This window comes from Diabrotica undecimpunctata, chromosome 8 (assembly GCF_040954645.1).
Source record: "Diabrotica undecimpunctata isolate CICGRU chromosome 8, icDiaUnde3, whole genome shotgun sequence".
In the NCBI taxonomy this organism is placed as follows: domain Eukaryota; kingdom Metazoa; phylum Arthropoda; class Insecta; order Coleoptera; family Chrysomelidae; genus Diabrotica; species Diabrotica undecimpunctata.
This window is the reverse complement of record NC_092810.1, coordinates 67,584,365-67,602,036: the sequence shown is the minus strand read 5'-3', so window position 1 is coordinate 67,602,036 and position 17,672 is coordinate 67,584,365. Positions and strand designations below refer to the sequence as shown.

At 34.2% G+C, this 17,672-nt stretch overlaps 2 protein-coding genes across 2 annotated transcripts in view; one reads left to right on the top strand and one right to left on the bottom strand.

Moving 5' to 3' along the window:
• The window catches only part of Eip78C (Ecdysone-induced protein 78C), a 150,357-nt gene that overhangs the window by 8,521 nt on the left and 124,164 nt on the right, over window positions 1-17,672 (top strand). The window lies entirely within an intron of this gene.
• Window positions 611-5,335, bottom strand: LOC140448879 (uncharacterized). The gene is made up of 2 exons (XM_072542003.1): window positions 4,684-5,335; window positions 611-861 (listed from the first exon to the last, which is right to left on the bottom strand). Exons 1-2 carry the CDS (start codon window positions 5,333-5,335, stop codon window positions 611-613), a joined length of 903 nt encoding a protein of 300 aa, XP_072398104.1.

Here is a 17,672-nt window from a genome sequence, read left to right as displayed (position 1 = left end):
TGAAATCGTGTCGCTGTTTGTCCATTTGCTCAATAACTCAAAGAAAGAGTCCTATGGTCTTCATATTTGAGTCATATTATCCCATTGGTTTAAAGATAAACACTACTAAATTTGGTAATGGATGGGTCTTCTTTGTATTAATATAATAGTTAAAAAGCAATACATACATTTACATTTTATGAAGTCGGTTCATCATTATCCTTCAATCTATAAGCCTGTTCCAGGATCAGTTTTCATTTGTTAATATTTAATAACGCCTTCTTTTCCAGTTTCGCACTTTTAATATTCTTACGATTTCCTCCATTTAGTATTTACATCTCGATCGAGTCTTCCTGTCCTCCTTACATCCAGTCTTTGGTTCTTCTTCTTCTTCAGCCTGTATTCGTCCACTGCTGGCCATAGGCGTTTTACATTTGATTGCATTGATATCTACTCTTGGCAATTCTCATCCACTGATTGCCCGCGACTTGTTTGATATCATCTGCCCACCTCTTGTGTGGTCTGCCTACATCTCGCCTGTTTTCTCTTGGTCTCCAGTTTGTTAATCTCTGTGTTCATTTTTCGGGATTATCTCGGGAAACATGTACGAACCATTCCCACTTGAGCCTTGCTATACGTTCTGCTCTTTCACTGTTCTTTCACGAATGTCGATATTTTGAATCCTGTCTCTCAAACTAATCCCTTGCATGGCCCTCTCCATCGCTCTTTGGATCGTACTGAGCTGCTCTAAAGTTTTTTTTGTAAAGGCCATGGTCTCCAGTCCATATGTAGTTACAGGCAAGATACATTTGTCATAAACTCTACGTTTTAGACACATTGGTATATCTTTATTCTTCAAGAGAAAGCTAAACTTGTCGAAAGCTACCCAAGATAATTGTATGCGTCTTTTTATTTCGGCTATTTGGTTTTCTTTGCCGATTTTAATGGTATGTTCAAGATATATATAGTGGGCTACATTTTCAAGACTGACGTTGTCAATAATAATTAGTTTGTAAATTACACATTATTTTTGTTTTCTGAAGGTTCATTTTAAAACCTATTTTGTCTTTGGTTATAATATGTGTTTGGAGGTTTTGTCTTAATATATCTCTTTACATTACGTAGCCATAGGGGTCTGTTTATTTTGATAGATCCGATAATAATAAGTTCAATGGTGATGTGATAAAGTTCAAAATTGTAGCGCCTGCTTTATATTCTGTACTCCTGAACACTATATATGTCAAAGTATTTTATGTTAAGTAGTAGTTAAAAGTAGGCTAGGTGCTCTTCGTTATTTTTTGTTATTGCCCATATTTCTAATGTATACGTAAGGACGGGTTTAATATACGAGTAGTTTCCTTCTTTTGTGACTTTCTGTCTAGTTTCTAGTTGATTTGTGATTTTTCTGTTCTATTCATTCGTTTTATCATTGTGTAAACAGAAGTTTGTGTTACATGTAAATCATCTTTAATTTGGCTAACTAAAATTTTCCCATGAGCACTATTATGTAATTACATCAGTAATCTTGGGAATCATCATCATCATCAAATTATCAACGTTTTTGTTACTTTTATCATATTTTAAAACTTTTTTACGAAATCAATTATTTATATAAGTAAAACAATTGCTTCTCGCAACCTTTCTGATTGATTTGAGTGAAGCGCGGTAATCTGGTTTTGCAGGGCGATATTGGACTATTTACTTTGTCGGATTATAGAATACTGCCTAAAACACTTTACAGTCAGGAATTTTTTGAAAAAAAAAACCTTGTAACCCAACAAATAACAAATCAAAGAATCTATTTGAACTACGAATCATACTGATCAACTTTTGTAATACAGTCTGTTGTATATGTTATTACAGGAAATAACGAAAAAGTTATTAACACAAATAGGAAGTAGGTGTAAGCTTCACATTTTTAAATTAGTTACAAACATACAGGATCTTCCAAGCACAAAAACAGGCGAAACTGTTCATAACAGAACATTCGCCAAAATTAATTTACAGCAGACCTAATAAGCAAAGAAGGCTATTAGACTTTTTAAAAAAGATCAGGCTAGAGGTTGTAATCTAGGATTCAAGGACCACAATAGTTTTGCTTCACAGAAATAAAACTTCTGTCCTTCGTCTTTTAATTCAGCGCTTTATCATAAACGTACCCCTTTAAATGGTAGCACTCAGAAATTTTTTCATATTTCCAAATATGGTCTATTGACCATATTTTTTTACCTGTACGGTGTTTGTATACTGCTTTCTGGTCACAAATGACAAATTATCAGTTATTTTCTAACCTAATTTAATAAACAGCAAATACTTAAATCTAAGGGATTACCCTATGGCTTACTTTTATTTTATTTATCAACTTATGAACTACAACTAACATGCAATGACATCACAGTACTATCTTCTTTGTCAACCATTTTCCATCCACTCCTGAATGTAGGTCTCTCCCAATTGCTTCCATCTTTCTCTATCTTGCGCCAATCTAATCCACTGTTTGCCTGCCACTGTTCTTATGTCATCTACCCATCTTTTTTGAGGTCTTCCCGTGCTTCTTGTTGTCGTCCTTGGTCTCCATTCTAGAATTCTCCGTGTCCACCTGTTGTCATTATATCGGGCTACGTGACCTGCCCAGCGCCATTTCATTTTTGCAATTTCTTCCACAATATCTCTAATCTTCGTTCTACGTCTTATCTCGGTGTTTCTAATCTTGTCTCTTAGTGATATTCCAAGCATGATTCGTTCCATTGCTCTTTGCGTTGTTTCTAATTTTTTAGCATATTTTTTGGTAAGGGCTACTGTCTCCAAGCCGTAAGTACAAACTGGTAGTATGCATGTGTTATACACCTTTTTCTTTAAGTTTACAGGAATGGAGGTGTTTTTCAAGATATATGCTAATTTGCCGAAAGCGCCCCATGCCAGTTGTGTTCTTCTTTTAATTTCAGCATCTTGATTTGGTTTTCCTAGTTTGATAACATGACCTAGATATACAAAATGTTCAACATTTTCTATGGTATGATTTTGTATTGTTATATTTGTCTTGTCTCGGCTCAGTATTTTTGTTTTGCTGTAGTTCATTTTTAAGCCTACCGCTCCTGAAACTGCATTTAATTGTTGTAACATATCATTTAGTTCTTGGATATTATCGGCTATTAAAACTATGTCATCTGCGAATCGCAAGTGGTTTAAGTATGATCCGTCGACGTTGATACCCTTATTGTTCCATTTTGTAAATAGTTTGGGAGAGATGGTGTCTCCTTGTCTTACTCCCCGTTGTAGTCTTATGGGATTAGGTTTTGTGCTTTCGTCCAGCTTTATCTGCATGGTGGCATTTTCATATATGTTTTTAATTATGTTAATGTATCTTGAATCTATACGTGCATTTTCTAGAGATTCAAGCAGTGCCCATAATTCGATGGAATCGAATGATTTATGGAAATCGACGAACGCCATATGAAATTGGAACATTATACTCGGTGCATTTTTCTATCAGTGTTCTTACGGTGTGCAAGTGGTCTATGGTACTAAAATGTTTTCTGAATCCAGCCTGCTCGATAGGTTGATAGAAATCGAGCTTATGTGTTGGGCGGTTGGTTATGATTTTAGTTAGTAATTTATACAGATGTGAGAGCAAGGATATTGGTCGGTAATTCTCGATGTTTGCTTTGTCTCCTTTCTTGAATAGTAAAATGACTTCGGAGTTGTACCATTCTTGAGGAATCTTTTCTTTATCAATTACTTTATTAAATAAAATATTTAATACCTGTTCTATTTTTCTTCCACCGATTTTCAACATTTCGACTGTAATTTTATCCTCTCCCGGACATTTATTAGTTTTTAGTTGATTTAGGGCCATTCTTATTTCATAGTCGGTTATGTCCGGTATTTCTTCTGAGCCGGTGTTAATTATTGTTCGTTCAGTACGTCGTTGTTGTGGTTGTGTATTTGCCGAGTATAATTTAGTGTAGAATTTTTCAATGGCCTCGCTTATTTCCTTTCTGTCTCGGACGGTGACGTTTTTCTCATTTTTTATTTCTATGATTTTTCTTGTGCCGTTTGAGTTTTTTGCTTTGAGTACTTTCATATTGCAGTTATCTTGTATTATATTTTTTATTAGATTGTTAGTATAGTTTCTATGATCGTTCCTAATTTCTTTCTTCACGTTTTTGTTTAAACTTTTGAAGCTGTCCAAAGTTCGATTTGTTCTGTTTCGTCTTTCTTTTAGTAATTTAATTGTATTAGGTTAAAGTTTAGATGTTTTGGCTGTTTTCGTGTTTGAGCATATTTTCTTAACCGATGTTGTTACAGTTACTTTTATTTTATTGGCTAGTCCGTTTATATCCATTTGTCTCAGTGTCTCTACTGATTTTAGTCTTGTGCTTAGCTCTTTTTGGTATTCCGTTTGTTTTTGAAATAGCACATCGGTGGTTGGGTATCGTTCTCGTTTAATAAGTTTGTTTCGTTCTACTCTCGTCTGTATTTTAATATTCGCTCTAACCAATCTATGGTCACTTCCGGTATAGAATTTGTTTAGTACTGTCACGTCGGTGCATATGTTTTTGTTATTGGAGAGTATATAGTCTATTTCGTTCTTAGTTTTCTTGTCTGGGCTGATCCATGTCCATTTACGTTGTTTAGATTTTTTAAAGAAAGTGTTGAGACAAAATAAATTTTCGTTGTTTAAGTAGTTGTACAACATCTCACCCCTTTCGTTCCTGTTGTCTAGCCCAAAGCGACCGATATATTGTGTGTCGCTCTCTTCTTTTATTCCAATTTTTGCATTTAAATCACCTGTGATTATTACGAAGTGTGATTTTTCTTGGTTCCTTGCTGTTGTCAGATCCTCGTAAAATGATTCAGCTTCCTCGTCTGTTGAGTTTCCTGTCGGTGCATATCCATGTATTATCTGTAAGCTGTATCTGCTGTTCAAAGCGATGACAAGATATATGACTCTGTTTGATACTGCACAGAACTTCGTTACTTTATAGGGAGCTCGTTTGTTTATCAGGAACGCTACACCGCCTATGTGATGGTTTTCTACGGAGTTTTTCTGGTATAGGTGGTGACCAGATTTTAAGATGGTACATACTTCTCCTGGTAAGCGAGTTTCACACAGTCCAATTATATCCCATTTGATATTTGAGAGCTCTTGTTCTAGTTCGTCAAGGTGTTCTTGGGTCCTCATAGTTCTTATATTGTAAGTGGCTATACGAAGCATTGATGGGTAGTTTTTCTTATTTGATTCAGTCGAATATTTGCCTCCCCCAGAATCCATGAGGCTGACTGATTGTTCAGTGTGAGATTCTGAGTGTTTAACTCTACTCACCTGGGGTAATTTCGTATTGATACTCGACATCTTTAACTTGGGAGGTTTTAGCATATTTAAAACGCCACGCTTGCCGAGCGGGTTGGCGAGTGATTCTATACAATCCCTAAAATCAGGGGATTGTCACTTCCGCCATCCACGCCGTACCGAAGGTATTCTTCTCCGCCGTGTCTGCCGTTGTGGACTTCATCCGTGACCCTGGATAAGGGACCCTAAGCAGGTACTAGTTTCCCGGGTCAGGAAACCCCTGAAATCTGCGGAGGGCAGGGATTGATTCATTTTTCCTGATAGGACTATCCAGAGGAGTTCCTACCCGCTACCCATCACAGTACTATACACCGCTTTTTACACTAAACTGTTACACATTTACACTAACCCGAATGGTTTTGTCCTTATGAGTCTTCTCTTTAGTTCAGTGTTGTCAAGAAGCTGCATTGCCTCGACATTCACATGACTATGTTCCTCAGTACTTTAAGTATTTTGAAATCTCTGGATAATATGTAGATTACTAGATTTGATACAGACCCAGAGTTGGCACCCATATACCCATACTGGCCTCAGTAATTGCTTGTAAATGGATAGTTTATTATGAATGGATAATGTTGAGTTTTTTCCAATCAGAAATTACAATTTCTTATATCTAATATCTCTTTTCTTTTTGACATGGACTTTTCAGCGCAGCTTCGCGTCTAGGAATTGTCAGCATTGACCATATGAAACAATAAAACCCTTTAATGTGATAGTTTCTGTAGTTCCTTTTAGCCCTTTTTTGGACATTATCAATAATCTATATGCCGGATGACAAATTTTAAAACATTCTCTCTATTTCTTGCTAGCCTTAAAATCACCTTTTTTTATTATTTACTATCTAAAAACCTAGCTTTCATGGACAACATGGGTTCCGAAATAAGCGCATGCTTGTTTCTTTCCTGAAGAGACCACATGTACCTACGCATAGTGTCTATATATCTATTGCCTGACCCACAGTCAGTAGTTGGCACACAGTTTTGAATTTTTTCGTGGTTCTTTTTAATGCTATAAATTGTAGATCGACTAACGCCGTATTTATTTGCTAAACTTCTAAAGAATTAAAAAAAATTGTACGTATTGCAATTCGTGCAATATGGTGGTACGTACAAGCTACAGCCTGTCCAACCATAGATTATATTAGTGAAGATTTAAAAAATGTTTATGTACAATAAACAATGAACGGCATGTCGGATTACAGGGGGCGCCGGATTAGACAGGGCCGGATTACTAGGGTCTACTGTTGGCAATTTGTGAGATTCATTGTTCGTTTTTTTTTCTTTTCGTTTCTTTCTAGTGCCCGTAACGAAAAAAATATCTAAAAGTCTTTAGAATATTTCTCTATATTAGTACGCAATAGAAGAAATCATGATAAAGTAATAATCCCCTAACACTCCCACAAATCCCACAAGGTAGTCTTTCGAGATTTACTTTGTTTCAAAATTGTTCTGAACTGTATTGATTGTAATAACTATCTGACTTATATCTTACTTAGTAAATCTGAGTATATCTTACTTTAATAAAAATTTTGCAAGATCATTCACTTTAAAAGGGTTTATTTTTGTTCTTTTTATTACTTTAAGTACTTATGATAATTATGGGTGATTGCATACGAGTGTATATTTTCTGTTCTTAATAATAAAATCCTTTTTATAATGCCGCCCATACATCTTCAGCATGTTAGAAAATTTCTTACTATTTCAATTACCTGAGTTACATTTTTATGTTTTTTTTATATCTTTAATAAACTTAATAATGACCCACTCGGATTCTTAAAGAAATAAGTAGGAAACATTTTTTACTCGTAAATAAAAATATCTCGGATATCTCTTTAAATAATATTAAGATTTTGTTGTAATTGTGCAGTGGTTTCTTCAAAATAATTTTAAATTCAAATACAACTTGTTTAATACAATCCAGTTTAGTTTTTATTCAACAAATTTACAAGAAATCTAAATTAACAGATGTATCCTAGTGTATAACTATATTTGCTCTCGGGGATGAAAATTTTCGACGTCCGAGTGACAGTTTTTGTCCAACATGAGTTATTTCGATCCGTAAACTTTCGTTATAAAAGTTCATATTCTTGCCCCCTAACATCAAAGTGGTCTCTTGAAATTTTTTTGCTAATAGTGTAGTTTATCAGTCTACAAAAAATAGTAGATATTGTAAATATATATTTACTGATATTTTAATATTAAATTTAGTTTCCTTTATTCATCGATGTTACATTCCAGTACGCCATTCGTTGCTAATTATCATATTTTTATTTTTGACAATGCAGCGTCAAAACAGGTTGGTTGAGCTGCAATTACACAACCGTCGTAAACGATTCAATCAGGAAGTACATCTGCTTTCGTTGCTTCTTCTGCCTTCTTTTTAGTTGTTGCGATTCTTACCAACGAACACTTATATTATGTAATTATAAGATACTGTAATTTTCCGGTGATACAGTATGTTATATACTCGTATTATTGTTATTATTGAAAGCTCGTTAACTTTTATTAGTTTATGAGTAATATATATATATATATATATATATATATATATATATTATATATGTGTATATATATATATATATATATATATATATATATAAACTTGCACAGTAGGTCAAACGGATATGGGAGCTCTCATTGTGACAAATGTGTAGTGTATTTTCAATATGCTGGTAAGCATATACGCTGATCCGGTAGGGGTTTATGAAGTTTTTTGTTCTCTGGCCAGGGTCTGAAGCATCGACTACTAGAATACTCACAGTGAAGTAAATCCGATTCGTTTGTTTCGCTCGCTTGGCTATCTGACCGACAGCGAGGTAGTGTATTTTACAAATTATAAAAGTAATCTCCATATTCTTCAATACATATTTAAATCGCTTTAAATAGGGAAACCGAAAACCGGAAATATTTTGGAAAATCATTAGCTACATATCTACCTCTGGGTGGATATGAAATAGGCGCCCCATGACCCCTCTAAATCCAAATTAAAAAATTCTGTCCGAAAAGATATTCCCTAAGTTCGTTATTGTAATGCGGTTTAGCACCATTTAGAAAAACCACATATTTTCTGGGTGTCGATATTTATCTTCCAAGTACTCTGCTAATAGGAATAGTACTAAGAGGAACCACCAACGATTCTTAAAGTTAAAGATACAGTTAAAAAACTAGCCAGAAACAAATTACCTGGAGTAGATAATCTACCTGCTGAACTACATAAAGAAGGTGGCCACGATACCATAATGGCAGTACAGCAGCTTATAAAAGAAATATAAATACAGAAATCCGTCCCCAATGATTGGAATATTGGAATACTTTGCACCATACACAAAAAAGTAGAAATCTTTGAATGCTTCAACCACAGAGGAATTATGCTTCTAAGTGCAGCGTATTAAATATTTTCCACAGTACTATGTCACCGTATGGCACCATATGCAGAACGGATAGTAGGAAAATACCAGGCTAGTTTCAGAGGTGGTAAATCGACAATTCATCAGATTGCAATTCTGAAACAAATTTTAGAAAAAACACTGGAATATGGCATTGATACTCATCACATATTTATAGACTACAAAGCAGCCTACGACTCTATGAATAGAAGACAAATGTTCAAAGCAATCAAGGAGCTAGGAATATCAAATTAGTTGGTAAATTTAACATAACTAACCCTTAAAAAAGTTGAATGTAGAGTATGAATTCAGCGACAACTGTCTGACCCTTTTAAAACAAATAACGGGTTGCGCCAGGAAGACCCTTTCTCCTGTATACTGTTCAATCTAACTCTGGAAAAAGTAATTCGTATATCACAAATCACAACCGTTATAGAAAACAACGTCATCGAAGCAGTGCACGAATTTGTATACCTAAGAGCGCTCCTGAACACTGAAAGTAATACTATCGCAGAGAGAAACCGCAGAATTTGCACGGCCAACAGATGCTATTTTGAGCTTAATCTCCTCATTAAATCCACAATTATTTTGAGAAATACAAAAACAAAATTCCACAAAACAATAATACGGCCAGTCCTAACATATGGTTCAGAGACCTGGAGTCTAACAAAAAGTAATGAAAACATGTTGGGATGTTTCGAAAGAAAAGTACTAAGGCGAATCTATGGAGCAGCGAATGACAATGGAGTGTGGGAAAGACGATACAACTTCAAACTTTATAGAATATACTAGAAACCAGATATTGTAAAACATATTAAGATAGATAGAGACGTCTGAGGAGGATAGAGCATGTAATGCGGATGGAATAAAATGGCCCAGCTAAAAAAACGCTCCTTAATAGACCTATTGGTCAGAGACGAAGATAAAGATCAAAAACAAGGTTCCTTGATAACATCGATGAAGACATGAGAAATATGGAAATACGTGCGGACGAAGGCGATAGATAGGGACGACTTGTGAGAAACTTTTAGGGAGGCTAGGACCCACGAAGGGTTGTAAAGCCAGATGATAATGTACTCTGTTAATACGTTCTGGAAAATATTGGTTCTATAAGGTATGGTCCACAATTTCTACTTAAATATTAACTTAAAATGTTTTAAAACTTTTTTCTGCCTGCTTAACCGCAAAAGTTTTGCACCACCAAAAAGTATGCTCATTTTGATAGTTGATTTTCTCGTGAATGGATTTCGCTATTTTTTTTATTATTTTAGATTTTTTCTTTTGTATTTATACTTTAGGCACAAGTTTATCCAAACTTCTCTTTTGAGCTTATACCGGGTGGAAGAAAGAAAATATTTTTCTTATGTTAAGTTTAAGACATCCTGTAGGGACAACAAGATACAAGGGTGAGTATACATCGAAATAATGTTGTAGTCTCACGACTTGTGAACATTGTATTTTTTAAATATCCCTAATATCTTTAAAGACAAAAAAAATAGAGGGTGTTATTCTTTTATATGTATTTTACCCTAATAAATAGAGTTAACAATACAGAATGACGGTATTAGATTTTTGTTTTGATAAAGTGCAGCAACAACCGTTGATACGTATTTCGACCTCCTTAAGTCTCTTCAGAACGGTATAGCCACTGCTCTGAACCAAAACAAAAATCTTTCCCGTCCTAGACAATAGTTATTAAAATAACTATATACAGACGTAACTACGCCATCTAAAAACAAAAAGAGAAATCAAACGATTTCTACTTAGCGAAACCGAATTCAAATCTTAACCACTGTGTTTCCTAAAATTTGCGAAACAAACAGCTGGATGAATTACTCGGCAAGGGAATCTAAAATTGCATTCCACAAGCCGTTCATCCTAGTCAAAATTCGTAGTGAATTCAGTTTCTCGTACTTCCAATGAAGTAAATAACAAAACAGAATGACGGTATTAGATTTTTGTTTTGATAAAGTGCAGCAACAACCGTTGATACGTATTTCGACCTCCTTAAGTCTCTTCAGAACGGTATAGTCACTGCTCTGAACCAAAACAAAAATCTTTCCCGTCCTAGACAATAGTTATTAAAATAACTATATACAGACGTAACTACGCCATCTAAAAACAAAAAGAGAAATCAAACGATTTCTACTTAGCGAAACCGAATTCAAATCTTAACCACTGTGTTTCCTAAAATTTGCGAAACAAACAGCTGGATGAATTACTCGGCAAGGGAATCTAAAATTGCATTCCACAAGCCGTTCATCCTAGTCAAAATTCGTAGTGAATTCAGTTTCTCGTACTTCCAACGAAGTAAATAACAAAACAGAATGACGGTATTAGATTTTTGTTTTGATAAAGTGCAGCAACAACCGTTGATACGTATTTCGACCTCCTTAAGTCTCTTCAGAACGGTATAGCCACTGCTCTGAACCAAAACAAAAATCTTTCCCGTCCTAGACAATAGTTATTAAAATAACTATATACAGACGTAACTACGCCATCTAAAAACAAAAAGAGAAATCAAACGATTTCTACTTAGCGAAAAGTAATTCATCCAGCTGTTTGTTTCGCAAATTTTAGGAAACACAGTGGTTAAGATTTGAATTCGGTTTCGCTAAGTAGAAATCGTTTGATTTCTCTTTTTGTTTTTAGATGGCGTAGTTACGTCTGTATATAGTTATTTTAATAACTATTGTCTAGGACGGGAAAGATTTTTGTTTTGGTTCAGAGCAGTGGCTATACCGTTCTGAAGAGACTTAAGGAGGTCGAAATACGTATCAACGGTTGTTGCTGCACTTTATCAAAACAAAAATCTAATACCGTCATTCTGTTTTGTTATTTACTTCATTGGAAGTACGAGAAACTGAATTCACTACGAATTTTGACTAGGATGAACGGCTTGTGGAATGCAATTTTAGATTCCCTTGCCGAGTAATTCATCCAGCTGTTTGTTTCGCAAATTTTAGGAAACACAGTGGTTAAGATTTGAATTCGGTTTCGCTAAGTAGAAATCGTTTGATTTCTCTTTTTGTTTTTAGATGGCGTAGTTACGTCTGTATATAGTTATTTTAATAACTATTGTCTAGGACGGGAAAGATTTTTGTTTTGGTTCAGAGCAGTGGCTATACCGTTCTGAAGAGACTTAAGGAGGTCGAAATACGTATCAACGGTTGTTGCTGCACTTTATCAAAACAAAAATCTAATACCGTCATTCTGTTTTGTTATTTACTTCGTTGGAAGTACGAGAAACTGAATTCACTACGAATTTTGAATAGGATGAACGGCTTGTGGAATGCAATTTTAGATTCCCTTGCCGAGTAATTCATCCAGCTGTTTGTTTCGCAAATTTTAGGAAACACAGTGGTTAAGATTTGAATTCGGTTTCGCTAAGTAGAAATCGTTTGATTTCTCTTTTTGTTAGAGTTAACAATACTTTAAAAACAGAAAGAAACATAACGTAAACTAATATCGTGTGATTCCTCCTCTACTTTTAATAACAGTTCTGATTGAAGCTTAAGAGTTATTTATCGATCATGATTGTTGCACAGTGCAACATAAGAGAGACGAGATTGTTTAATGGAGGTTCGGTGATATTTTGGGGTTGAATTTCCTTGACAACAAGAATGGATTTGGTGTCGTGATGGGGAGGCTCTTTAAATAGCGAAAGCTTTGTTACAGAAATTTTGTTTCTTTTAACACATTGTTTCTTTCGCACTTTACAGGAGACAGTTTCATCTTAATACAATGATAACGCAAGGCCTCACATCTGGCGTGTCGTTACTGAAAATTTAAGTGATGTATATATTTAGATATTGAGTTGGCCCCTCACAGACTTAACGTGAATCCTATTAAACACTTATGGAATATCGTCGGTAGACAATTAAGAATTCGTCCGCATCTTCTTGCTTCCCTGCAAGATATAGAAAGTATGGTTATTGATATCTGAAACTCCATAGACCAAAATCAAATACCCCTCTTCATATCCAGCATGCCTAGGCTATGTAAAGCTGTTATTAGAGGTAGAGGGGGAAACACTAGATATCAGTTAACTTTATGTTTCTTTCGGCTTTTAAAATTTTCTTAACTATTGTTATTTTTTATTGTTAATTTAGTATTGTTTCAGTTATAACATATGCTAAAGAATAAAACCGTCAATTTTCTTTTTTTTTTTTAAGATATCAGGGAAATTAACCTTGTACCTTGTTTTCCGTACAGGGTGTCTCAAACTTACAATAAAAAAATCTTCTCTTCCCGTTTGGGGCGGAAGAAAGGAAAGGAAATGAAAGGAAAGGAAGCGCCAAAGAGAAGTTTGAGTAAACCTTTGCGCAACAGTGTAACTACAAGAAAAGGTAAAATAATAAAAAAAATCAGTTGTCAAAATTTTTGGTAGCAAACCTTTGCGGTTAAGTTATTAATGGTTTATAATTCCATTTACATTGAAGAATTCTATTTAGAATATTTTCTGTTCAAATCAATCGCAAAATATTTTACGATAATCTTCAAGAAGTAACCCTTGAATGCTTTTTAAGTGATAGGAATGAAAATGATGTCCTTGAAACTTCTCAAACCGTCATATAAGAAACGTCGAATTGGGCAGCTATTAACTAGGTACGGCCACAATGTACCAGTCTTCCGTAAATGACGATCAATATGTATATATATATATATATATATGTATATATATATATATATATATATATATATATATATATATATATATATATATGTCCGAAACTCCTGTGGTAGTAGTATAAACCTCCCATTTATATGAGCGCTGCCCGTTTATATGAGCTGGCTTCCGCAGGGGATCAGCCCGCTTTCTCTGTATTTGGTATTCTCTTCCTTCACAGGTTATTGTGTGTTTTTGCTCGATTATTAATCAATTTCCATTTTATGCTGTATTCTACTTCCCTTCTCCACTTCGGAATGTTCATTCTTTTAATATTATCTCTCACCTGGTGTTCACATCTGCACTTCGGTCTTTCTCTTGCTCTCGTATTTGTTGGGTTTCCAGTCTAACATTTTCTTGATTGGTTCATAATCTCGCCTTCTTAGGACGTGACCTAACTATTTCAGCCTTTGTGCCTTTATCTGTCGTACAATATCTTTTTCGTTCATTTGGGTTCTTATCTCGCTTGTTATGATCTCTGCAACAGAGACAACAAAGTTGTCCATTGTTATTTTCGCCAGTCTAATTAATTTTGCTGGTATGTCAATATTTTTCATTTCGACTAACAGATGCCTATTTATAGAGTCAAAAGCTTACTGCAAATCTAGAAATAGGAGGTTCAAGTCTATGTCGCATTCGTTACAATCGTAGGGTTTTAATAATTTGCATTCATATGATGTATATGGCATTTTGGTCAACATCGTGAAGGGCCGTAAACTGCAGTACTTCGGACATAAAATAAGAAATCAAGGCAGATACGAGCTACTTCAATGCATTTTTCAAGGTAAAATTGAAGGAAAAAGGGTCCCAGGACGAAGAAGAATATCTTGGCTTGCTAACCTGAGAGCATGGTATAGAAAGACCTCAACACAGCTATTTCGTATAGCAACCAATAAAGTCATCCTAGCCAGAATGATCGCCAACGTTCGGAACGGACAGGCACCCTAAGAAGAAGAAGATATGGCATCAATCGGTGATTTTTTTCTAAATTCTTGTTAATATACTCCTATTGTATCTTCCGTGTATTACTCTATCCTGTTTTTCAATATATCTGTTAATTTTTTGTATGTAGTAGGTATTCAGAAACATTTTCCCTCAATATTTGTTAGTGTTTGTTGGGACTCCTTTTTATAAATGGTTAAATTATGTCCATTTCTCCAATCTACAGTCATGTTTTCTTATTTCCAAATATCTGTTATGAGTGTATAAATTCGTTGCAAGTTCTTCTCCTCAATTTCTAATTAATTAGTTCATTATTAATTTCATCTAGTGCGGCTGCTTTTTTGATTTCTACATCACTACATCTTGATTTCACTACATCAGTAAATTCTTTATATGAGGGAATGCGTTCTTTTTCGTCTCTTTTGTCCCTTATCACTGGATCGTTTTTTGTCATCCTAGAGCTAGATTTATTAAGTTTCCAAAATGTATAGCTCAGCTTTTTTTACTGATTTTTATTTTTACTATTTTTTTACTAATACATTGTTTCTTTACACATAATTTTTAATCATTTCGTTGTTTATTTCTATTGCATCTGTTTGTTCATTAATTAATTTCGATTTCTTTATTTTGTATAATTTTGCCTTCTTGTTTTTATTTTTTATATTCATTTAGTTTTTCCTTTGTTCACGATTCTATTCATGCAGGTCTTGCTTGTTTCTTCTCTATATTTTTGGCTTTACGTTATTTATCGAACCAGTCTTGTGATTCATGATTGTGCCTTTGTCCAATTGTCTTGTCTGCTACTTCTATTATGCTGCTATTTATTTTGTCCCAGTCAATATTTATGTCTCTGATTTCGAAAGTTTCTAGTTTTTTCGTTATATCCTCTGTGTACTTGCATTTTAATATTTTGTTTTTTAGTTTTCTAGGGTCCACATTCTTTTAATTTTTTGTTCAATTCTGTTTGTTATTATTTTCATTTTTATTTTTGCAATTACTAAAGTGTAATCTCTGTCAGCGTTTGCACCTCTATATAATCTCACATTGTCTAGTATTTTAATCCATTTTTTTAATACCAATATATAATCTATCTGGTTACCATTTCTTCAACCTGGTTCAACCAAGAAAACAATCATACTCCCATTTTATGTTCTTTTTTGTGCTTAAATTGTGTACTGGTTATATAAGTGTTTGTCGTCAAGGCTAAATTGCACAGTTTTGCGGTTGCTATTCGTTTTTTCACGAATTGTTTCTTGTCCTGCTACTTCTATATTATATTCCTCGTTTCCAATTTTGACATTGACGTCTCCTGATATCATCAATATGTCGTTTACGTGAACGTTTTCGCAAGTCTTCCTGAGTCGTTAATAAAACTTTGATTTGTTCTCATCAGTTGCGTCCTCTGTTGTTGCGTCCTCTTCCACTAATTTCTTTAAGATTAAGAATTTTATTTCTCAGTTTTCTGTTAATCATAAAAGCCGTTCCATTTTTTGTTGTCCTTCTTCTCCAGAATATTATGGTGTGAAACTTCTCTTTTCTATTTTTTCCCTTTTTCATCATATTTTCTGTAATGCTAAGATATCTAATTCATGTTTTCTCAGCTGTTGGGCTTTTTCTTGTATTTTTCCTACTGATATTGCCGTTGCTGATTTTGCTTTCTCTTTTTGTTTCTTTGGGTTGGGTTGGGTTTTGTCCATTAGGTTGTGATTTTTGTTGTGCTTATTTTCTTCATTTTACTCATTTGTTGGTTCATCTGTATTTTATTTTTTATGTCAATCATATTCATGTCCCTTTCACTAGCCTCACCGATTTCATTAATATCCGTCGTTTTGTTCCGTAGGTATATAGTTTTCTTTGTTCTATTTCCACAATTTAGCGTCAATTCTAAGTTTGGCAAAGCCTATTTTAACTATTTATTCATATTCTTTTTCTTCGCGTGCTCTTTGTCTGATCTTCTTTTGTATTTCTCTGACTTCTTTGCTTAGGTAGTGATTTATATTTTTTTTCTTTTGTAAGTTTCTCAGTTTTTGTTTGTTTTCATTACCATTTCTTTGTTCTCAGAATCTTTAAGTTCAATGAGACCTATATTTTCCCCCAACGTGTTTACCTCTGTTTGGAATTACAATCAATGATAAATAGTCGTCTGTCTGGTGTGTTGCGATGGGAGTATTTACCATTATAGTGCAATTGATGCAATATTTGCCTTACATTCATTCTTAATTATCAAAATCAGCAATGTTTGAACGCTTTATTAAGCCTGGCCAAACTTACCCAGAATTAAATGATATTTGCCATATTTGAAATCGTGTACGCCATTATGACAAAACTTTAACTTTTCTTAGTAATATTAGATGCATAATAATCATAAGCTTTAAACGTAATATTTAAATTTTACAATATTATTGATGCCACTGTTTAGTAGTATCTATAGCAATGTAAAGTGTTCAGCAACCGACTACATCATTGTTGAAGTATAATGAAAAAAAGGCCGTATCTCGATAAAAACTGGCTCATTAAATCCTATTAAATTTGTATTAAGTGCATAGGGGATGTACTTAAAAAAATATTCTTAACCTTAAGAAACGTGTCCATTTTCGTTACAAAATTTAACATGAGATATTGGAAAGCAATTGTTTTTCATTTTTTAATTTCATTTAGTTGGTGACCTACCTCTTTGTTACATCTTGTATAACCAAAGTTTAAATCATGTAAAACACTAAAGTTAGTGGAGCCAACAGCATGTTTATTTTGTAAGGGTTTTAACGACATTTTTTTGCACATCTACCCTTAAGATGTCATGGTTAGAACCTCGAACGGAATTCGACGACACGACATTTGCGGACGGACATATAAAATAAAAGGGCAGGATCTTTACAACCTGAGGTTATGGTTGTGGTAGATCGGGACGGGGCCCATTTGTGAGCCCTTCAGACAGTTAGACCTCCTAAGACGGGTCTATTGTCCCATCTCTGTCATACAGACTGGGCCCATACGGACCTAAGTCTTTAGCGTTTCTGGGGCCCAGGCTGCTCCGGACTTTCATATCTACTATAGAATAGAATAGAATAGAATATTATTTATTAATCCAATGAGATCACAATGTGATATAGGACAAGTAATATAGTTACATAAAGCATAATCAATAAGTTATATAGGACAATTACATAAAACATAATCAACAAAATATGGATTAATATAAAAAAAGATATCCAATATAGAGCGTCTCTGAATCCCGTCGGTCCTCATTCCCTGTAGTCTCAATAGTCAAGTCAATTCAAAATAATCAATTAGGTTGTAAACGCATAATTGGATCAAACGTGATTTTAATTTATTTTTGAATTTTT